General features: G+C 44.4%; 2 protein-coding genes across 2 annotated transcripts; both read left to right on the top strand.

Moving 5' to 3' along the window:
• The first annotated feature begins 3 nt into the window (after window positions 1–3).
• Window positions 4–21,035, top strand: PASK (PAS domain containing serine/threonine kinase). Its single transcript, XM_050902496.1, has 18 exons — window positions 4–30; window positions 523–736; window positions 1,842–2,077; window positions 3,084–3,254; window positions 4,607–4,747; window positions 5,319–5,453; window positions 6,123–6,416; window positions 6,766–6,865; window positions 8,396–8,570; window positions 10,226–11,109; window positions 11,787–11,968; window positions 13,931–14,098; window positions 14,883–15,008; window positions 15,640–15,774; window positions 17,292–17,491; window positions 18,972–19,105; window positions 20,124–20,270; window positions 20,478–21,035. The coding sequence occupies exons 2-18, from the start codon at window positions 565–567 to the stop codon at window positions 20,690–20,692; spliced, it is 3,615 nt and encodes a 1,204-aa protein (XP_050758453.1). The 5' UTR covers window positions 4–30; window positions 523–564; the 3' UTR covers window positions 20,693–21,035.
• A 1,067-nt stretch (window positions 21,036–22,102) lies between these two features.
• Window positions 22,103–23,334, top strand: MTERF4 (mitochondrial transcription termination factor 4). Its single transcript, XM_050902505.1, has 3 exons — window positions 22,103–22,365; window positions 22,431–22,615; window positions 22,747–23,334. Exons 1-3 carry the CDS (start codon window positions 22,149–22,151, stop codon window positions 23,107–23,109), a joined length of 765 nt encoding a protein of 254 aa, XP_050758462.1. The 5' UTR covers window positions 22,103–22,148; the 3' UTR covers window positions 23,110–23,334.
• Window positions 23,335–23,421: the final 87 nt, after the last annotated feature.

Genomic DNA, 23,421 nt, shown 5'->3' with positions numbered 1-23,421 from the left:
CTCCACTTCCTCGCGCCCGCCGGCAGTGTGGTGAGCGCCCTGAGGAGCCGTGGCCGTCCTGGTGGGGCTGGGGCGGGCCGGGCCCTCACCTCACTGCCGGCGGGCTAGGGCTGCAGCCCCAGGAGGGTGGGCGGTGCGGGCGGCACCCTGGGTGGGAGGGAGGCTGTGCTACCCTTGTTGACTCAAAACTGGGAATTACTTCCCTAATTACCAAAGCTTTTGCTTTTAAAAGGAGTAGGAATGGGGAGAGAGTGCCGGCTGGGTGCTTGGTAGCTCTTACAGAAATATGGTGGAAGCATCCTGTCAGTCACAGGTATCCTATATTGCCTGGGCAGGATAATAGTCAATAGAGTCACCTTTGCCTTAACAACACAGACCAAACATTGATCGGGACACACAAGAATGAGCGGCAGTCTTGCCGTAACTTACAGGGCTGTGCTTTGGGTTAGAAGGCATCGTCAACCTGCCAGCGTCCCGAGCATTAGTGCCTGACTGACTGAATTTCTTATGTTTCTGTTACAGATGGTGGCTCCCTAGGTGTGGCGTGGCAACCAGAGCGTGATCATGGCAGCCGAGGCTTATAGCCCCTCTGAAGGGGGCCTTCTGCCTTCATCAGTAGGCTTAGTCCTTGCTCACTTGAATGACTCTGATAAGCTAAGTAGATCCTACCCCTGGGCCAGCAAAAGCAGGAAAAGCCAGCTCTCTGAACTCTGCCGGCTTAGAGCATCTCTGCCTGGTGAGCACAATATTTTGAGATTGAGTTTGCGTGTTGTCAGTTAAGGTGATGTGTTTCAGGTGATTTCAGATCTTCCTCCTCCCCTCCCCCAAACCTAGAGGCAATAGCAATAAGTAGATGCCAGAAAGCACTCATTCATAAGCATTTGAGCCGTAGATTACTGCAGGCTGGGAGAGTTTACAGGGAACGCGTTGCTGTATAGGTGCTCTGCACTTGTACTTGTCCCCGGGCAACCTTTATTGGCTGCCATTGGACCACCCTGCCATCTTGTATTATTATCTAAAACACAAAAAATTTCCAAATGAGGAGAAAGATGTTGTTATACTGGATCCTGTTAGGAGGGGAAGAACTTTGCAGTTTACAATGCATCCAGATACAGGTCTCCCTGTTTTATCATGGTGAGCATATGCATACTGTATGCGGTGCATAAATGCAGAGATGTCCTTCTGATGAGTTGTTCATAATGCTTCTTCCAGTACTGCTAAACCTTCAAAGCTGCTTACTGTTTTGGGAGTGGAGCGATGGCATTTGGCTGCTGATGCCACTTCCCAGGGAAACGTTTTTTACAGGCAGAACCTTTGAAAATTTTAGTACCATCACTTGGCGTCATGTAACATAGAACATTGGTGTGGGCACAGGTATTTCAGTGTCACGTCTTGTGAACAGTTAATTAACTGGCTTCTGACTAATGCAGTATTTAATAAGGGCTGGAACACTTACTGTAATTATATTTAATAACAGTTTCAGTTTTAACTTGAGAGATTTCAAAACCTTTTAAACCCTGTTAAGTGAAAAGTAAAAGTTAACTAGTCTGGTTGAATCTTATGGATGTTGGCAGGTTTTTTTCTAGCCTACGGACTGAGTTTAATTGTTCCAGTGGCTGTGATTCAAAAAGATACATTTATTAGAATTGTTTCTGTTTTCTTTAGTTTCATTGATTTTATTTTCTTGTAATTTCTTTAAAAATCTAGAAGCGTATATTTTGGGATTACTTGACAGTTGCTTCAGCTGACAACTGATTTTTTTTTTTTTTTTTAAATTCATTCCTCTAATACTCCTGTAGTAGTCTGTTATAGCTACATAGCTGATCTTTATCTTCTCACAGGGGAGAAATGGAGCTCTTACTGTTTGTCTTCACTAGCAGCTCATAACATTTGTACCAGCAAAATTGGTAACTCATGGGCTCAGTGGGATTCTGCCTCTCTCTCCACTTCCATTAGAAGTTCTGCTTCTTGCTCCTTTTTGCATGCCCTCGCTGTGGAGGAATCCAGCCAGCACCTCCCAACTGCTGCACGCAATCCAAACACAGCCATCTTCACCGTGGATGTCAACACAACAGAGGTATTTGCAGTAGTAACTGCTAAACTAAGCAGACCGTAACTGGTATAGGTTGTATGACATCAGACAGGCTAAAATGCCTGTTGTTCTTACGTGTATCTGCAGGCAATCAGAGCATCATGAAGGCATTTTATAGTCTGCTCAAGCTCAGTAGTCTTCTAAAGACTGACAACACGTTTATGTTCATTGCAGGTTGTAGGTAGCAAAATATACAAGACAGTATCAGAAGCATGGATGTCTTGAGTCTTTTTTCAAAGAGAAAAAGGGAATAAAGAAGAGTGCAGCTGTGAAGTGGCATGAGGGAAGAAAAGCAGAATGTGCTTCAAGCCTTCTGTCTGTTAAGTCCCAACCCTGGGATGGGTTTGTGGTGGCACGAGGTCTCTTTATCTGCCCCAGTAAATATGCCTTTTGCATTGGGAGGGAGAGAATTTGTCTGTTTCTGTGCTGAGAGTAAACATTCATATAAAATTGAGTACTGAAAACTTTAAAAAGCTGTGCCATTTTTAGCTTGAACTGACAGTTCGGGCTTACCCATCTTAAAGGCATTTAATGCTGACTTGGTCTGTAACACAGGCTTCAGTATGTCGATGACTGGTGTGATTACTGCATGCCTTCAGGTGTGGATAAAATTTTGTGGTCTGCCCAGGCTTTGCTTGCAAATACAACTTTGTAGTTTTACCTCCATGGATGTAATTATTGAAACGACACAAGAGGCTGGAGCGGGTAGGCAGTTAAAAGAAAGCAGGAAACTTAAAAGGAAAGCCATGTCTCAAACCCTCTTAGCCAAGAAAATGCGTGGGCAAGGGATGTCCTAGAATAAGAAGCTTTAGTGAACTGTTTCTGAAGAATTCAGAATTTTAAAGCATCACTCCATTTCCACCAAGAGGCAGGGATATTATAAGACATTAAAGCAACAACCTGAGGAGATGGTGATCTATTAACAAAACTTACAGCTTTTATTCTTTGTTTTGTTTTTGTGTTTTGGGGGTTTTTTTTCCCACTTTTCTAGATCCTAGTGGCTAACGACAAAGCCTGCAAGCTGCTTGGGTGCAGTAGTCAGGAACTGATTGGACAAAAGCTGTCTCGCTTGATATCCAAATCCAGTCAAGAGGTATGGGAAGCTGTGGGTGAGGAGTACATAGAAACTGATGAACGTTCATCGTTGGTTTCAGGAACTGTGGTACGTGAAATGTTCAAGGAAATATTCCCCACCATATACAGTGTTTTTGTAGGCTTTGTTTTGGGGTTTGGAGGGGGGGGAGTTGACATTTTCAATATCATTTCCTGATATATTTAACTTCATGGGCATTTGGCAATTATGTCATTTGTAGGACTGTTTGGTTTAAAAGTTTGCAGATGTGAGAATTCAAAGGGCAGAAGATGGTTTGGGAGGCACCCGTGAGAGCCTTGCAGCTGCCAACACGTATAGTCATGATGACTTGACCAAATCAGAACTTAAAGGACATTAGATTTTAAAAAAATAAAAAAAAAATCAATATAATTGCTTAACATGGAAAAACCTATTATGGAAAAGTTCCCAATTGTCTGGTCTTTTAAAATATTTAAAAAATTATCTTAAATTGCATTGTGCATATTATAAAGTTACAAGTCAGTCAAATACTGTGAAATGTCTGTGCCAAAACACCCTCGTTGGTGCAAAAGAGTGGAACTGATATTTTGCCTATAGTGGGGTCATTTAGAAGAGAAGTACATGAGAAATGTCTCAAAATTATTTTCGTTTGCTGCTCTTGGGAGCTGTCACTAGAAAATACTTGGAAAATGAGCTCACATTCTTGCTGGTGTGTTATTTTTGTACTGAAATTGTCAGCATCTCAGAGCTTGATCTTCCTGAATCCTCAATTGGATACAGGGGAAGAAAAAATATCTAAGTTTGATTCGGTGAAATCCAGGATTAAAATTAAATGTCTGATAAAGGCACTAATTCTAAGCTACAGCCATTCCAAGTACTTTATAGGAGTCACTGTGTAATTCATAAACCCATTCTGTCAAGATCACATAAAAATGTTAAAAGGCTTGGTATGAACACTGCAGGTTATAAGATAAATAAACATTTTCTGATTTGGGAAGAATCTTCTCCCACAAGAAATTAAACTGCTATTTTTGCAGCTGAAAGTAAGAACCATGTTGCTAATGTGGAGTATTCATTAGCACCATGGGACATCCCTTAAATAAGGCATCTCTGAAAGGCACTTCTCACTGAATGCAAGGTATTAGATTGGCACATTTATTAATCTGAACGAAATGCCTTTAGTCTTCCTGAGGCAGGGAGAGAAGATAACAAAAGCAACAATGACATTTTGTGTATGATCAGTGGATTATTTGCAAACCTTTTCATCTCTATATTAAAACTGCGTTTCTTCCAATAAAAAACTAGTAAGTAGTCAAGAAACAATGTTTTTCTAACAATGACGGGGAGATATCTTGGCTCAATATCTTATTCTCATTTGAAATTCTTGCTAAGTAACCACAGTCTTAGTAAATTATGACTATATCTCTGAATCCTGTGGAAAGGTGGATGTTACAGGCCGTCTCAAAGAGAAGATCCCTGTCTCGGTCTGGCTGAGGCGCATAAGAAGCAAGGACAACCAGTGTTGTGTGGTTGTGCTGGAACCAGTGGAAAGACTTTCAGCTTCTGTTTCCTTCAGGGCTGACGTGAGTGTTTTCCTAATGATCAAATGAGACCGCAGTTTGTGAGAGTTTATGTGCGAATGAAACGCGTCTAAAAGCCAGTAGGCACGTTACTATTTGTGAACGTGAAGTGTGCACATAGCACTGCCTGAAACCGGGATTGCACGTGCAGGACCTGTGCATGTGTCACCCATGCGGCTCACCTTGACATATTCGACAAGTCACGTTAAAATACATTCTCTCTCCTCCGGGGACATCTTAGACTTGAACAGTGACGGTTTGGCAGGGGGTTGGTTATTTATGGCAGGGGTGCCCTTGTGAAGGGATCAGCTTGCTGAGGAAAAGTTCTGTGAGGCGCGTTGGAGTCCCCTGCTTCTCCCCTATGGCAAAGGGCAGGCTCTCTGCACGATAATGTCAGAGAAGTATTGCATTATGCTGTGTCTGCTTTTACTGAGGTAGTTGTATCCACAAAGAGACTGCAGAATGAAACTTCCTGCTATTTGCTTAGATATTTGCAGAAACTGTTGTTAAAGGATTGAGTGGACTGGGGCTAAAATGCTAAAATTAAAATAGTTCTGTAAATTTTCTTCCCAAGGGAGAGATTACATCATGTGACCTCCTTTTTGCCCATCTCCATGGCTACCCAAGATTCGAGGAAGTAGTTGGGCTCCACATAAAGGACCTGATTCCTTCTGTGCAGATCCCTCCTCTAGGCAAAAAAATCCCAAAGGTATAGTATAAGCACCAACCACGTTCTTCCATACCCTTCCCATTTAGAACACAGGTGCGCGCTCTTTTCCCTCCTTATGTAACAGAAGAAAACCTTTTCAGAGAGAAGTGTAAGTCCCCTGAAAAAGGGTATGCTGCTTATTTATGGAGCTGCTGTCTGAATATTTCCTAACGAGACCAAGCCCTGACCTCTCACTGTGGAATCTGTCCTGGTGAAAGACACTTTTCTCCAATCCTGGCTTTTTAAGAAAGCATGCTGTCTCTGCAGCTCCTTAAAAGTCCTTTGAATTCTTTAGCTGCTTTCAGTCATGTCTGTCTGAGGCGTGAAAGTCTAAAGAATACCCAGATCTTGCAAATGCCATGAAAACGGGCAGCTAGATAGTTGAAAGAGGCCTTATTAATGCCTCATTTGCTGAAAAGCCGCAGCATGGACTTTCCTGGTCTTCATCATCAGGATATTCATACAGGAGTTCAACACCGGATTCCAAATCCTTAGAAAACCAGACTTTGTTCATTTTGATATACACGGGATTGGTTCATTTTTCTTTTCCTGCTCCTTTTTCCTGAGAACGTCCCTGTGTAATTTTATATGAATACTGAAATAAAACCAAAACATTGGGTTAGTTAGAGGTTTTCTGTTTGTTTTTTGTTTTTTTTTTCTTTAATTTAGAACCTCAGGATCCAGCGAGCTGTAGGCCGATCCAGAGAGGGTAACATGTTTCCTCTCAGTTTAAAGCTGCACGTAAGCCTTCTGGAGGAGAACCAAGCGGCAGTGCCGAAAGATGGTGTTGCACAGACAGAAAAAGAAGGCTCTTTCACAGACTATCATTACTCTGCTACAGTCGTGGTTTTCTCCACCATCAGTGGTCTTATTACTGTCCAGTCAGATGGAAGCATCTGTGGCATCAAGGATAGTTTTGCTTTAATGCTCTTTGGCTATGAGAAGAAAGAACTGTTGGGAAAGGTAAGATAGGAGTTTTAATCCCTCCCAAAAGACTGCTATGTCTGGCAGCGTATCCATTGGAATTGTAAAGTCGTCTTTTACACTCATCTCTGTCTGTCACAAAACCTCTGTGTTCCATGTGTTCGGCGAGTGAGTTGTAGGATGATACGCAAATTCCCTTGCTGTAATTGCTAAGTCTTGCAGTGCTGAGGAGCTAGTATGGTTTTCAAGTATATGTTCTCCATCAGTCATGTGGATCGCTTTTGCCTGGCTATTCATCAAAATCAGGTCTACAAACATGGATTGTTAGCATTTGCCCCCAACCTGTGAGAGTCAGCTTAGCTTTTTAAGGTTTCTTTCTGTGTTTTAGAACATTACGTTCCTGATCCCTGGTTTCTATAACAACATGGAGAGAAGCAGTGACTGTTCTTTGCCATTACCTCCTCTTGACGACTCCACGGGGACAGAGGGTGAGTGCATCTTTGAAGATGTTACTGCCTGCCATACAACTGGCTCTGGCTGCTGGAACAAAGGTAAAATGAATAGAGACGAGAGATTTGCCTATGAACATGGGAACATGCTTTGTAAAAGCAATGTACCTCCGTGCAGTCTTTAAATTGGATTTCCACTATCACCTAAGGTGAACAGAATTGTTCACCCAAGGTTGTGCTTCTCTCTTTGTTGCTAAGAAGATGAAACTGAATATCCAAGTTGGAAACGACACTGTTAATAGAGAATGCTTTGTACTTAATGAGCACTTCCCTTTCCCTCCCTCCCCTGTTAGGATCTCTGAGTATTTTAAGACGAGTAAAATATAGCTTTTGTGACAGTATTGCAGCAGAGCTGTAGATACTTAGGACTAATATTTTAAGGGAAAATTCTAATATTCTTCTGAATTGGCTCATGTTGCTGGCTAATATTCAATGTTATGTTGCTGTGGTGTTTCAGTTAAGGAGTCATCACATATTCCTCTGATGCAGTTCGCTGCATTTACAAAGAATTTATCACAATTGTATCTCTCTGAACACAACAGGAATAAACAGAAGCAAGGAAGCCTCATGTCTCCAAATCTGTCTGTCTAGCTAGCTCTGCCCAAAACAGAGAACACAAGCAAGTGCATACTTTCATCCATATCGCAAGAGATCTTTTATGCTGGATTTGTCTCCTTTGTTTTTTTCTTTTTCTCTTTTCTTTGCTTAGAAATGCACATCTGCTTTGAAACCAATGCACACTACTGGAACAAAGAAGAGTTAGTAGGGTGTGCAATTTCTTAGGTAATTCTTTGATGAAGGGATGCCTCTAATCGAGGAGTAATTAAGTTCTTCAGTGAGGAGGCATTGTTGGCACTCAGCCTTTACTAAATGGAAGGATTGTTCTAGATTCGAATCTAGATTTGTTCACTCGTTAACAATACTTGGTTTACTTCATCTTACAAACTCGTGTTTTTCTCTTTTGATCTGTTGTCTCTGGGGAAGGAAAGAAGTTCTTGTCTTATTCTTTCTCTTAAACATGTTTAGACTGTATACTTTTTGTCTTGCCATTTCAGTGAGTTATATAAATGCAGTCTAAACATTTTCATTTTAAGTGCTTGGAATAGGGAGTGTATGTGTGTTTGGGGCTTTTTTTTTTTTTTTTGCTGCTGCTATTTGTATGATCACTTTATTTCCAGACTTTGTGTGGTCATTGGCCGTTTTTTAGGGGTCTCAACTTCAATCCAAGTAGCTAACCCAGGAGGCTAATACTTGTCCAAGAGCTTTGATAGGAAGGCAAACTTTAGCAGCCCTGAAACATTTAGATTCCTGCATGTGATGACTTCTCAGGCCAAAGTAGAGTGGAGTGCTCAGATTTGGACCACTTTGCCCTAATCAAGTCTTTTATACTCAGTTCCTTCGGGACGAGACAGACCAAGGCAGTTCCAAGGTTGTTTTTAATCACTGTAGTCTCTGAAGCCTAAACATAAAAGGCTAAGTTGGTATGGTTTTGTTTCTTGTTTGGTACAGACAGCAGCTTCTTGGCTGCATCTTTAGCAAGCCTTCTGTCAAGAGATGAAGAGCAGAAAGTGGAACGAAGACACAAAGACGACAATTTAATACATGATGAGACTACACAAAAGAATGGGACCAGTTTCTTTTCTACTCCCTCGCCTCCTAAAGTGGCATCCACACCCTCTAATAGGTAGGCATTTCATGGACTGCATATTCACTTTGAAAAATGAAGAGCCATGGTGGTAATCACAGCAAAAAGTGTTTTTTCACCTCTGTGATGTCTGTGGGAAGGTGTAACAAGAGCCTTCCGTACTTTGCTGTCTTTAGAATCTGAGTGCTATTTGCAAGACAGGTTGAGTTTTGCCTACAGTTTGATTTTTTTATTTAGATCTGTACAACCTACAATTGTGAAGTTGCATCTTTAGAGTTCCATCTCTAAAGGGGACTGAGTGCTTCACCCAGGCTGGGGAAGGCAATTAGGCTCTATCTTTGCTAGATCAGAAACAGTGGATATTTATCTCCTTCCATGGTATCCACCAGCTGGTGTTGCACTGAAGTCAGGTTACCTGGAATGAATTCTAAATGTTATTCCTTCCGGTGCATGGCGTAACTGTCAGGTCATCCATTAAAACAGGGTACTGTGCTACTGGAGTCCAGCCATTTTTTATTGTACCTTTCTAGGTCTTTTTCCTCTTACAAGGTTAGAAATTCTGCACGAGTACCTATATGATGCACATGGTTTATCTTAAGTCAAATTTTAAGCCTTCCACATTAACAATTCTAACCCTCAGAAAATATTTACTGCCCTTTTTAATATATAGACTATTACAGCACAGTTCTTGCTGCTTTTTAAAGAGACTGATAGTCTCATTGTTTCTTTGTGCTCTCCTGGGTTTATGTCTCTCATATCGTACTTGGATTGTAAGTGCTCTGCTGCATGGATTGTTTTTCTACTCTGCATTTTCCCTAATAGAAATGTTTGTAAAATACCTCATGCTATAGGCTTCAGTGAACCATGGTTAAATTGATGGATGGGGACATCCATCTTCTGTTGGACAGACAAGGGATCTTCTGTTCTCAGGACTGGAAGTATCCTGCCATGGGTATTGGCTTTTTGTTGTGGTAAATGATCTATGATATATATTTAGAAATTGAGCTAGAGAAGGAAGAAATCCGTAGGGAAAGAGTGCCATTCGAGTGTACCTGCTCTTCTTTGGTCAAGATGGAATTTGTTAGGATTTTGGATGCCTGCGCCAACAGCTTTCTGCCTTTTTCTTTTAAACTTAAAAATAAAACACTTGGTGCAGGTTTTAAATAGTGACCATAGTAACGGAAGAGTGGGTAGTATACAGTATGATGGTTTTCTCATTCTTTTGTCATCATGATATCACTAATAACTTTGAATCCTTGCAGTGAAGACAGCATTGCTACCGAGGGGCTGTCAGCCCACCATAGAGAGCCTTACCCTGAAACCTGGCTTGACAGAATCAGAGCAGCGGAACAGTGTAGAACAGTGGAAACTGCAGGATCAAATAATTCTCAAAAGATGCTCTCTGCAAGGCTCTCTCCCACATCATCTGATTCAGAACAGTTGGATTTAGGTCAGAACATGAAGATTCCAGTAAGAAGCAGTGATAGTGCAGTATCTGGTGCATCTGAGACTCGAAATGCCAGCGAGACTAGTATCTTGCCTAACCAATTACAAGTTCATCATCAAGACCTCAAGGAAGTAAATTGTCAGCAGATCTGTAGGTTACCATATGAAATGCTGAAGCATCAGCACTCCACTGATGCATGGGGACAAGCTTCTTCAGTAAATGTTGCCTGGTCGCCTGTTTCTTCTAGGCTAGAAGACAATCTAGATACCACATCCTATGGCCCAATTAAGCTGCCCTCTGATGTGACTTGTAACTCACCTGGAACACCAACAATAGATGAGCCATGGCCTGGGACAACGCCGGACCGCAGAGAAGGCTTTCAAAGCCATATGGGTACGGGGCAGTTGTCAAAACCAAACTTGATGTGTGATGCAAAACATTCCGGTCTTGAGCACGCTGTCGTTGAAAACTGCCTGCTAAATGATGCTTCATCCTTCTTTGCAAATGGAAGAAATGCTATCCATGATTTTTGCTCAGGAAATAAAATGGGTTGCAGTGCTTCTGCACCAGGAGTTGCCACAACCTTTGAAGGTGTTAAAGAATCAGACACTGAGCTGAACTGTCTTTGCTCTGGTCTTGAGGTACTAGGTCTGAATATTGGCGTCAAGGGGAACTCAGACAATTGTTTAGGTGTTACTGCAGCTCTTGTAGGAGCATCCTCCTCTAATGCATTGGACTTGGCTGTAGGCGATATGCTAACTCAGAAAAACAGTGCCTTTTCAACTGGGCGAGAAAAGCAGCTGTTGAATGGTGTTGCCATAGAAGATGGTTCTGGGTGGCTGGCCTCCCGAAGGCATTTAGAAAACTCTGAAGAATCCTCCAAAGCATTTCTTGAGAAGCCTGAAACTCTTGCAGAGACTGGGGGGGACAACGTCAACAGAAACCCACTGAAAAGCAAAGGTAGTCCTGAAGAAGACTGTCAGTTGCACGGGCAGCAAAATATGGAGATAAAAGTAACATCGACCCCGGTGAAACAAGACGAAAGGCTGAATCCAGCAGCTCCGTTGACCTTGGAGATTCTGGAAGGCAGCTACACTGGGAATTGCTGTCACAGAGATGGTTCACAATTAAGTAAGTTAAATCTATTTCTCCCCTTCCCAAAACTCTTATCGGGATGCTCTGTTTCACCCACATTTTTGCAGAAGGCAGACGATTCTGGTTAGAAGCTCACAGTGGAGAGGAAGGAAGAAGCTCTAGCATCTAGAAGAAAAAATGGTATTTAAGTCTACTCAGAGGATATTGGAAAAGCAGGTGGTATAAAATACAAAGTTACTAAGAAATTAATCCAGATGGAATAGTCAGAAATATTCTTAAAACACAATTAAAAGATTTGAACCTGATAACTTCTTCTGAACAGAAAATATAAACTCCATTGTAAAACTTGTATTTAAATTGTGTAATGGAATGTGTTTCATTCACTCCTTCAGCTGGATTCTGTAGCTTGGTGTATAAAAATTCCCATTTTTATGTAATTTAGAATAACCATGTGAAATCAATACTCACAATTGGACACTGACAAAAGTTTCTGCTTGGGGGTGGGAACTATGGAGGTAGCCGCCGAGTATCTCTAGAATAGCTGTGCTTTTGTCAGCCCCTCTGATGATTCCTTACTGACTAGGTGTTCCCTAAATGAATATTGGAGGAATTCACTTTGTTAAGGGCTCGGAATTTTGTCCTAAAATGTCTGCGGTCTCTTTCAACACTAAAGTTTCCTTCTACCATTTTAACTTCCTCACCGGTTTCTACAGGTATACTCTTTGAAGTGAAATGTGTAGAACTGCAGGACCCTGCCATCTTTTTCTGTGTCTGGGTGGTGAAAGATCTTCTACAGAGCCAGAAGGAAGCTGTAGCAAAGACTCAGCTTTTGCTCTCCAGTCTAGCAAGCTCTGCCCAGTCCATTGCTGATCTTTCTACAAACAGTCTTGGAGAAGTAAGAAATCCTACCATTGTATAATATTGAGCATTTCTCTCCTTGTTTGACCATTAAGCTGAAGCTAAAGTCGAAAAGTTTGTCAAATTAAAATAATGTCATGAGGTGGTGGGTGGATATTGCTGTTTCTTTGTTTCCCTATTTTTATGTCAAAAGAAATGTTTCTTTGCTGTAAAAAGGACAAATTGCTATTTTGTAACATTTCTGGTAGTGTGTGTTTGGCTTAGTGTAGTTACCTTTCCAGTCTGAACAATGAAAGCACCTAATTCTAAATTTGTTCTTAGGCTGGTTTAAGTACTTCTACAATGGAGGTTTGCACCAGTGTGGTGAGATTAATTTTTAAATCAATGTAATCACACTGGCATCAGTGACACAACATTATTATAAAAGGAAATACTAGGCTGAAAACTTTCATTGACTGACTTGTGTCAACAAAAGAAAACTGCAGTTTTTAGCTGCCTCCTGAGATGCTGCATTCGGGATGGTGTACAAAAAGCTAACGCCGCGTAGCTGAACAGTAGGTACGTGTCAAGGCCATAAAACCCGAACACAGAACTGCTCAGGCCTGCTTTTCTGTTAGTAGTGGGATGTAAAACTGACAGTGCTTTGACCAAGGCTGTAGAGGAAAACAGTATCTTTGATCAAATGAAATAGATAATGGTGATCTTCTAGATCCCTTGAATAAATGTATGCATTCCCTAGATCTTTACGTAGCTGGATTTTATGATGACCTTAACAGAGAAGTACTTACATATTTAGATATCACATGTGTAACGTGTAGTGGTGACAGTTCCAATCTACAGGAGACTCTAAGGAGCTGCTGTTTATTGAAATGTACTGCAGATTAGACACGTAGTTTCCCTCCCCTGCCTCGCCTTTAATCAGTGAGCTGGAAGATAAAGTAGATATTTGAGTGAAAAGGTTGGCTATTGGCAAAACTTGCTATTTGGAATATTTTTTATGAGACCTGTGAGAGCTGAGTAATAAGATGGCTCTTGTTTTCCTTTTAGAAAATCATCTTCCATGTACATGCACATGTATGTCGAAGTACAAGTAGTTCTGATCATTTCACGTGTAACTCCAAATTTCACTATTCAAAACAAATGCCCCCGTGAGACTTGTTGTGTTTCCTCTCAGTATGCAATACTGTGTATGTCATAAAGGTGTTCTGTTACCATGCATTTTAGACGCCTTCTTTGGTGGAGAAACCTAATAATCGCTGAGACAAACAACCCCAAGCCCTATCCTCAGAGCAAGAAAAACTTCTGTTGTGTTTAATTTCTCATGCGGTGTTGCAGGCCTTGGTAGGAAGGCATGCGATGTTTCTTTCCTAGGGATTTTACTGGGGTGTCAAAATTTAGGAGGCTATGCCTTGAACTTGTTTGCTCTTCGTGTCTGCTAAGAGACCAATCTACAGAACTCAAATGCTATCTTACCAGAAAGTTTGGTGAATGCTGGTAGTCTAATGTCTTTTATATACTAACTCTTTTTAGCTTACTGAGGCAAATAGAAATCGCCAAATTTATAGACAGGGCTTAGAGCAGCACCTTTTTAGTTCTGTCCATCTAGAATACACTTACCTGGAAAAATTACAACACTGAAAGTAACGTACTTTTTATTCATCAAATAAAATTACCATGTGGTGATAGAACACAATGAATTCATTTTCATACTTGCACAGAGAATGTTGTGTGAGCATCTAAGGTGCATATGCTTCTGTTTTCTTTACCTTTCTATGAATTAAGCAGTATTTGTAGCTGCTGAGAGCTCACTGTTGACTTAACTTATTTCATATGGTGATGGTTACATCAACATACAGTTCTTGCTGTCAAAACCAAAGATCACTCCTTTTAGCTATTCTTGCAAATGTGTACTTTCTTTTCAGTATTTACTTCATTTTATAAACATGATTCTGTGGCTTGCTCATTTTTTTTCTTGCTTTTTTTTTTAATCTGTACGTAGGCCATCAGATCAACTTCACTTTTTGAGAATTCCCGAAGAACTGAAGAGCTTGAAGGATTAAGGGCATGTGAGGGAGAATACGCAAAAAATTACAACACTCTCAGTCTTATTGGCAAAGGATCTTTTGGCTTTGTCTGGACTGCCAGGGGCAAGAAAGATCACCAGGAGGTTAAATATTTCTTTTAGATCTCATTGCAATAATTATTTAGGATGAAAACTGAAAGGTTAGAGTGTTCATATTCTGTCAACACTAAACTTTTAAAAGCTGCTATTTGGTAGTTCGGGGTTTTCCTTTGTTTAAACAGAAATCTGAAATCACTAACCTCTTGGAAACAGGACAGCAAAATGTTTCCATTGATGTAGTATATGAATGTTACTTAAGACAACAGGCACAGAATGAGACTGACCGTGTAGCTAATTTAACCTGTTGAAAGAAGTATACATTAAGCTTAACAGAATTACAGGTTTTAGTCTTCCGTTACTAAAGAGAATGACAAACTTCAAAGTCTATATCGTGCCACGACTCAAGAATGTGGAGTAGACATGTTGGGGTTATGGGACCCTCCTCTTTATCAGCAGAAGTATTTTGGGTGTTGAGAGGCAAGCTCTGATGTTTCTCTGCATGGATGCTAAGTGCTCATTTCCCTCCACTGTACCCCTATGCCAGAAGTCACCGCTGGTGTAATTGGGTTGATAAGAGAGCTGGCCTGTCAAAGCCTTTGGAATTCAGAGCATCAATAAAAAGAAAATAAATACATTCCGTTTCTGTGCATCGTTTGGCTTCTAGGACTAAATTAGTTTAAATATGTTTAAAGACACTATAAGCAATGCACATTGGGTTACTTCTGTCCTTCTAGTAATATGATTCACTAACGTTTTTCCTGGAAATTAACTTACCGAACACTGAAAGCCATACTTTTGCAGGTGATGCTGAATGCTGTTGTCTGTGTAGGTTGTCGTAAAGTTCATCTGGAAGGAGCGGGTGCTTGAGGACTGCTGGGTAGATGATCCTGATCTGGGAAGAGTTACTCAAGAAATTGCAATCCTGTTGAAGCTGCAGCACCCCAGTATCATTAAGGTACAGTGAACTCGGAGTGAATGCAGTTTGAACTGCATCAGGTGGTTCCTTTGAATACTTGGTGTCTCGTGTTCCTCTTCAGGAGTGAACAAGTGTCCTGTATTAAATCTACCTTTTCAGGAAAGAAAGGAACCTACCTATCCTGCTTTGTTTTGGAGGGTTTGTTCCAGCAGACTATCGCTTGCTTCAACACTTTTACCCCAAACAATTGATGTAAACATAGATCTAAAGGTGTGACTCTTAACAGAAGAAAAAGCCTGTACGTTATTTCAAGATGATAGGATGCATATCTTTGAAGTGTGATGTCACATCTGAACATGTACTAGTTCAGTAAATAATCTGGATACATACCTTGATTCCTGTTTGTTTTGGGGTTGTTGGGTTTGGTTTGGTTCTGCCCCCCCCCCCCCCCCCCAAGAGAATTCCTCTTGGTTTTAATTCTGCTCTCAGTTTTAATTACGCTCTTTTTTCAAGAAACATTTGTGCTCGGTGAAATGAGACTTCAAAGATTGTAATATATGTTGATTAAATCTCCAAGAGGAGAGCAGTGTTTGTTTAAAAAAAAAAAAAAAAAAAAAAAAAAGGCAGTTTGAGGATGAAGCACATGATTTAAAAAGTCTGTTATTTATAGGTGCTGGATGTATTTGAAAATGAACGCTTCTTCCAGCTGGTGATGGAGAAGCATGGATCTGGTCTGGATCTCTTTACATTCATTGATAATCAGCCCAACCTGGATGAGCCATTAGCGAGCTATATATTCCGACAGGTGAGAGCTGGGAATGTACAGTTGCTACGTGCAGGTAAGATTTGGTTAGTATAAGAACCAGGACCCTATTTCACTCAAAGGAATTGCTGGCAAATCAGCAGGCATGCTGAATCGGAGTCATGCTCAATACCCGCAGAACTTTTCCTCACCATTCTGTAGGGCTGATTTCTAGCTAACTGAAATGCTACCTGCAGAAACCTTTTTAAGGTTTACTTAGAAACCTGTAACAAAGAAACCTCTAGAGGCCCTTACTTCATGTGAGGATTTCCTATAAAGCCATTGCCTCTTGGCTGTGATTGTAGCAGCACGCACTCCCTGTCACCAGGATGCCCGTTCATGTAGCAGTCACATTTCCTCTGTGGGAGGAGGAAAGCGCACAGAAGTTGCCCCAAGCCTCGCTTAGATCAATGCTTGTTTTAGATTGGTTACGGGGGTAAAGGGCTCTCCTCTTTTTAAGGAATTTAAAATCAAGAAATCATCTTGGATTTTAACGTGGCATAATGCAAAATAACTCAAGGTAGTTTACTGTGAGTCAGGAGCTTGCCTGAGAGCTGAATTGTCCTTTGTTCGTTGAGTTAACCTCAACGGCAGTCCTCAAGTAATTCCCCCTCATGTGTTTTGGAGTAAATTCCTTGCTCTAAGGTATGCAAGAATTACTTTGCACGTGGTAACCCACCGCTGTGTCCGCACTCCCTTCGCCTGGGGTGCTGATGGAAGATGGTAGCCGAAGTGACGCACCTTCTCGGTGTCTGCCATGCAGTGTGCATGCATGAATTGCAGTCTATGGTCCCTTTCGACTTCTGACTGATCAGCCCCTTTCCTAAACCAACCTTGAGTTTGTAGGGGTGCTTTGTTACTTCAGACCTGTACAGTATTTCTCTGCAGAGGGAGCTTTGTATTATAAATAGAAACTTTTCTCCCTCAGCCATCTGCTTTTCTTGCTCAAATGTATTGTGGTAGGGATCACGATTGTCTCCAAGGTGATATAATTCTGGTGCTATTCTTAATTATGGCACTATAGCATGAATCGTGCAGAAAGAAGAATGGAATTTAGGAGTGACTATATTATTTATACCAAACTTCACTCTTAAATGCTTTGTCATCCTGCAGTATCGGAGGCACACAGTAATATCCTTCTGGAGAAATCAAAGGACCCTCCAAATGAAGCTGGGATAAAAATAGAGTAACCTGCAGGATTGTAACAGTAAGCTCTGATGCTTCCAACTAAAAAAACAAGCACATCGTGACTATAGCATGCCATCTTCCTGCACATTTGTAAGAGGAAAGCAAGCAAAGGCTTTTTTAAGTCTCTCTCCCAAGAGCATTGTAACACCCACTGCAGCAATGCTGACAGGCATGCCTGAGTTCGTTTTCAGTTACCAAAATTAGGCTCTATATCTTGTTTACGTAGTGTCAAAACAAGCCAAAATGTGGCTATCAGAACTCTGTGATGCCACGTAGATTATCCAGAAGGACACCTCTGTGTAGTAACACCTAGTTCTTTCCTCTTCTTTCAGCTTGTATCAGCAGTTGGGTATCTCCACTGTAGAAACATCCTTCACAGAGATATCAAGGATGAAAATGTTGTCATTGCTGAAGATTTCACAATTAAATTAGTGGACTTTGGTTCAGCTGCCTACCTGGAACCTGGCAAATTGTTTTATACCTTCTGTGGGACAATTGAATACTGCTCACCAGAAGTGCTGTCCGGCAAACCGTATGTCACCCTCTGACAAGTAATTTTTGTGTCTGTCGCACCAGAGATGTGTGTGCAGGGCTGGAATAGAGAAGCCAAGCTGCTTGGCCATTGGCACTCTGCTAAAGTATCTAACCACAGAAAACTGCAGTGAGATTTAGGGCACTGCAGTGACAGAGATTACTTGTAAAGGTTTGAATGCATATAAAGTAGGGCACTGCAGCGACAGAAATTACTTGTGAAGGCTTGAATACACACAAAGTTGTTTCTGACCAAGTCTATTGACAGGCTTTCTTATTCTGGTCAGATGTTTTGCAGAGCCTTGTACTGATGTCTGTCCTAGTGCAGAGCCGAGTTCAAGAACAAGCCTATGATTTTAATTTCCAGCCTGGTAGAAGAGTCTGGATGAGTTGTGTTGTGACTTGAATGTGTCCTTTTTCCTTAATCTTTCATAATAGGGACATCAGCTTGCTAACCTTCTCTTCATACCTGCGTATGAACGCACACTGACGTGTCTCTACCAAAAGCTGCTCTTTTAGAGAGGTGGTATAAGCAAGTATTGCTGTACAGCATCCGCCCCTTACCATGTCTGTTTTGTACTTCTCCCACTCTCATCTCGTCCGTTCCCTTCTTTCCCACTTGCTTCCCCGTATGAATTTTTGCAGTTTGATCATTGTTCACCTCCCCATTGATTTTTGTGCTCCTCTGGACTCAAGGGTTCTTCCCTTGCAGCTTTGCTGCTGTCTTGGATGTGCTGCCCAAATCTTAGCTGTCTTTTCCCTATTCTCTCCTCCTCTGAGTGCTCTTTACCTGGAGGCTGGCAGTCTCATACCCACTCTTGGAGGGAACCTTACCATCACAGGGTGGTAAACGTTAATTGTACGTACAAGTCTGTTATCTTGCTCTCATCTCGCAGCTGTTTTCGTGGGTCCTTCAGGCAGCTCCTTTTAACGGGGCGGGGAGGAATAAGCCATGCAAGGAGGAGAGGAGATCCCTGCTGGGAACGAGGTGGAAGATGAAGCAGCGCTTGCCCTGGGAATTCAGCCTGTTACTGTGTGAAGCAACTGTCCCTTTTTCTCAGATGGAATCTAGATAGTTAATACTTATTTCCAAATAACTTCTGTTTTGAAAGGGATGGGAGGGGTAAATGGGATTCCACTGAAGTGTCTGATCTTCCGTTTAAATATTTCCGTGATAGTTTTGGCTTATGGTGGAGAAGGAGGAGGCTTAAGTTCTCTTGTCACCAGCTTATGCATGTGGAAGTCTAGGTGCATATTATACATACTCATCGACTGAAACTGGTTGGCCATTCTTTGGTTGTTTTTCTTTCATGGAGAAGGATAATACAGACTTCTCAAAAACACGTGAGAACCTTATTAGAATTCTCACAAACTTCCTACGTTAAAAATAAGAAATAAGGGCTATCAGCTGCCTTTTTACTTTCTTTAGCACACAATTACGTATTTGCAATCTGAGTTTACGCAAGTTTATCTCTGCATAGGTACCACGGCCCTGAGCTGGAGATGTGGTCACTTGGTGTCACCCTTTATACCCTAGTATTTGGAGAGAATCCCTTCTGTGAGCTCGAGGAGGCCATGGCAGCTGCCCTGAATCCTCCTCGCCCTGTGTCAAAAGGTGAATTTTTCCCATTTGCTTTTCTAGAGGAGCAGATCTCTTGGGAAAGTACGAGCAGTATTTATTCCCTGGAGGTAAAGGCAAAGACTGAAAAATGCTTCCAAATGTGCTCTGCAATGATTTTAAAAGCTGCCCACTGAAGCAGAGTTATCCAAGGTATCCTTTTCAGGGAAGTTCTGCAGTTCTTCATGCCTGTGATGAATACAGCTCTCTGCCTTCTGTTTTATTAGTTTCAAATTCCAGGCCTCCCATTTATTATGATGACTCAATCTATCAGCTTGTCAAGCTTCAGTGAGGTTTATACCTGAGAAAACCAGAACAAATAATGCCCGATGGGAAGGTTCACTCTAGTAGATAACTTTAAGATCAATAATGGCACTCATGTAACTCTAATGCAAGTTTTATCTCACTTGAACTATCGCCAATCAACGCCATGTCACTTTTGGGATGGATGATAATGTGTTAATTTATAACTTCTGAATGAATTGTATGGCTTGACCTCACAGGAAAAATACATTGGCCTTGTTTTCTGTTGGAGGTATAGAAAACTAATCGCATGTCAGGCTAAAGAAATCTTCATCAACCAATTCTCTGGGGTCCTTGGGAGCACTATGGTTATAAGGCTTCAGGGTGCCGCAATTGACTGGTAAATTCTGGAAGCTTTCCCTCAACCCTGAGGGCATCTTTAATCACAGCTCAAACACGGGGTGACCGCAGGACAAGACCGGGCTTGGAAACAGCGAGTCAGGGTTGCCTCTGTGGCATTCGTTTCTACTTCTGTCCTCCTCACTGTTGTAACTCTGCGCTCGGTTCTCTGTTTTCACAACCTGGAAATCTCAGATCGTTCCCAGAGCTGAGCACATGTGACTAAGCCTGTGGTAGAACAGTACTGCGCGAGGGATTAACGGGGAGGATTTGTAATTACAATCTACATTCTTTGAATATAAACCATATCTTGCATTCCCAGCATGCCTAAAATACCGCCTGAGCCGTTCCTCTTACCGCTGCCTCTCCCCAGGTCTCATGGATCTAATGGCTGGGCTTTTGCATCCTGTTCCAGAGCAGCGCACCACTCTAGCCGTGTTAGTGGAGGACCGTTGGCTGAAGCAGCCTGTGAACCTGGGTGATTATACCTGGGGAGAGGTATACGTCTCTGCTGAGACAGGTGAGGCGTTGTTCTGAAGGCTTTCTCCTCCAGCCGGGGCCCGCCAAGCACGCAGGAATGATTTGTAAGAGAAGACTGAGCTGTGGTTAGCAAGATACTTCTCATCAGAAGGTGTCCTGCTGATACCCAGATGTGCTCGGTTTGAAGATACGCCCCGTGTCCGGCGGGACCTGTGGTTCACCCCTCGCTGTTTCTCTTTCTCCCTAGAAAGCAACAGATTCAGAACCGGTTCTGGTGAGCGCGCACACGCAGACAGGCTCCCAGCTCCTCGTGTGGAGAGAGAGCCGTGCTTGAACGCGCCCGACTGCGAGCGTGCCGATCCCCGCCGGGAAGCAGCAGCGGCTGCGGAGTGCCAGGGCTCGGGTCTGGGACATCACGGCCCTCCCTCTCCGCAGCACAAGTCCTTCCCCGTGGAACAGTGACTCCCTCACCGCAGGACACATGCTGTCACTCGGGAACCGACAGGAATTAATTGTAAGTGCTTTTCTCTTGTAGAAAGATTGCTACGACTTCTCTCTTGTAGGAAGATCTGGTGGTCAGCACCCAGCAGTAGGCAGGGCAGCCTTCAGCTGCTCTGCCTGGGCACGAGTCCTCCCGAAAAGCTTCTCACTAAGAAGCATTTATAATTGTTGTTTTAAAGCTGTGAGGCAAAGATTTTTTTTTTTTTAATGTCTTGTTTAAATTGTTCATAACTCAGAATATATTTTTATTGGCTGTTCTTACTTTTTTTTATATGTAGTTTCACTCTTTCTGAAAAGTGAATGAATAAACACCTTTGTCGCAGTCGACTGCCCTCTGTGTGTTGCTCAGAGCTTGTGTGCACAAAGAGGCCTCGAAAACAGACACAGAATTGCACGATGTAGGGGGGTTCCCCCCCCCCCCCCCTTTATTTTTTTGTCAGGGTCTTCTCTATCCAGGAAAATAGATTTGATTTTGATGAGATAAAGATACTGGAGAGAAAGACTAGATTCAATACAGAGAATTTTAAGCAATTCACAATATTGAGACATGGGTAATAAGATCATTTCAGTGTGCAGCTCGGCCAGAGTCAGACTTCTTGGAAGTAAGGGATGGGAAAGGGGTAGTTCTCACGGCTGCTGCTGCTGGATCATCGCGTCCCTTAAAGCCACCTAAAATGTTAAAGATCAGCTCTCTGAATCCAGCTTTCGCCTCGCGGTTATCTCCATGCGAACACGTGTAACTACTTGACTTGAAGGTAAAATGTATTCTGTAGCTTAACGGCGGCACTGAGGTGGGCTGCGTCCTGGCTCCCGGGCCCTGACCTGCTCCCCCTCCTGCCCCGGCGGGCGGAGGTTACCGGCGGCAGAAATCCCGCCCGCACGGTGATCGACTTGGGGAAAGGCCGCCTCGATCCAAAGCGGTTCCCGGGCCGAGTTCAGGGGCTGGCAGCCGGCTGCTGCTTCTTGCTTCGTGACAGGCTCCCCCGGCCGCTCGCCACTGCCGCTCCACCCGCGCTCCCCCCCCGTGGGTCACGGGGGCTGCTCTGCGGAGGGCGCGTTCGTCCTCGGTACTCGGGAGGAGGCAGGCTACGGGCAGCTGGACCTTCCCCTGCGGCGGGGGTCGGGGGGGCCCGGCTCCCCACACGCACACTCCTCGGCTCCCCAGCGCCGCCCGCAGCGGGGCCGTGACCGCTCCAGCCCCGGGCCCCCGCGGCGGGGGAGGAGCGCGGCGGCGGCGGCGGGGCCCCTCCGGCTCCTCCCCGCGGCGGCCGCGCCGCGCCGGGCCATGGCGGGACGGGTGCTGCGCGGCTGCGGGCGGGCGGCCTCGGCGGGCTGGGCCCCGGTACCCCGCGGCCTCCTCGCCGCGTCCGGGCTGCGCCCCCGCCGCGGCTGCGGGGAGGCGGCGGGGCTGCGGGCCATGGGCTTCAGCGAGGAGCAGGCCCGGCGGCTCCTGGGGTTGCAGCCCCGGCTCGGCCCGCAACGCCGGGAGGCGGCGGCGGCGCAGCTGCTGCTGCTGGGGCTCAGCGCCGAGGCCGCCCTGGGCCTGCTGGAGCGGAGCCCGGCGCTGCTGCGGATGCCGACGGAGCGGCTGCAGGAGCGCGCCCAGGAGCTGCGGCGCCTGGGGCTCGACGGAGGTAAGGGCGGCGGGGGGGCCGGGGGGGGCCGGCACCTCCCGGCCCGCTCACCCCGGTGCCCGCAGGTCAGCTGCAGCGGGCGGTGAGCCGCTGCCCCCAGCTCTTCACCTTGCCCCGGAGGAGGATGGAGGCGACGGTGCGGCTGCTGCGGGAGCAGTGCCTCTTCACGGCGGAGCAGCTGAGGGAGGTGCTGGGCTCCTGCCCCGCCGTGCTGCTGGAGGAGCCGCGCCGCCTCCACCACCACTTCCAGGTGAGGGACCCGGGCTGCCCGCCGCGGCGGCCGGCCACGGGGAGCGCGTCTCCTGCGTGGCGGGTCCCCGGCCCAGGAGCGCGGTGCGGGGCCGGGGCTGTGCGTGAAGCCCCCCCCTGTCCCTCCCGCAGTACGTGTACTTCAGGATGGGAGTCCAGCAGAAGGAGATGGTGAAGGCCGGTCTTTTCCGAATGCCCTTTGCCGAGCTCAGGAACCGGCACATCTTCCTGGAGCGCCGGGGGCTCTACCAGACCCCGCACAAAGGCCAGACCCAAACCAGTAACCCGAAACTGAAGGACATCCTTCAGCTCCCGGAGAAAGACTTCCTGGCCAGCCTGGCCCGCTCCACCCCAGAGGAGTATGAGGTCTTCAAGAAGCTGCTGGCTCGAGAGGAGGAGGAAGAGGAGGAGGAGGAAGAGGAGGACAGGGATGCACTATACACAGAGGAAGATGAAGACTTGGACAGTGAAGGAAGTAAAACAGCCCAGGAGTGAGGAGGTGAGGCTCCAAGGTGCCCGAGCTCTCCCATGCTGGCGCACTCCCCGGCCCCACTGCACTTGTGGGTGCTCTGGGCCCCCACCCCGCACAGGCAGAAGCTGTGGTGGCTGCAGGACCTGCTCTCTTGGTGGCTGCAGGGCTCCGTGTGCAGGGCCCCACTGAGGGGCAGCAATAAATCCCATATATCAGAATACAACAATAACCCTCGTTCCTCCTCATTGACCGACTACTTTAAAAAGATCCAGTTTCCATAAAGTGTTTTTATTAAAAAAAAAAAAAATCAAACCAAAATAACTGATTTATTTCCA

Source organism: Gymnogyps californianus, chromosome 10 (genome assembly GCF_018139145.2).
Source record: "Gymnogyps californianus isolate 813 chromosome 10, ASM1813914v2, whole genome shotgun sequence".
Classification (NCBI taxonomy): Eukaryota; Metazoa; Chordata; class Aves; order Accipitriformes; family Cathartidae; genus Gymnogyps; species Gymnogyps californianus.
The sequence above is the reverse complement of the archived record's forward strand: the minus strand, read 5'-3'. Positions and strand labels throughout refer to the sequence as shown.

Coding starts and splice junctions, on each gene's coding strand:
- PASK (XM_050902496.1), top strand. CDS start 565: ATGGCAGCCGAGGCTTATAGCCCCTCTGAAGGGGGCCTTCTGCCTTCA. Junction 15,009..15,639: donor AGCACCCCAGTATCATTAAG/GTACAGTGAACT, acceptor TGTTATTTATAG/GTGCTGGATGTATTTGAAAA. Junction 19,106..20,123: donor TCCTCGCCCTGTGTCAAAAG/GTGAATTTTTCC, acceptor GCCTCTCCCCAG/GTCTCATGGATCTAATGGCT.
- MTERF4 (XM_050902505.1), top strand. CDS start 22,149: ATGGGCTTCAGCGAGGAGCAGGCCCGGCGGCTCCTGGGGTTGCAGCCC. Junction 22,366..22,430: donor GCGCCTGGGGCTCGACGGAG/GTAAGGGCGGCG, acceptor CGGTGCCCGCAG/GTCAGCTGCAGCGGGCGGTG. Junction 22,616..22,746: donor GCCTCCACCACCACTTCCAG/GTGAGGGACCCG, acceptor TCCCTCCCGCAG/TACGTGTACTTCAGGATGGG.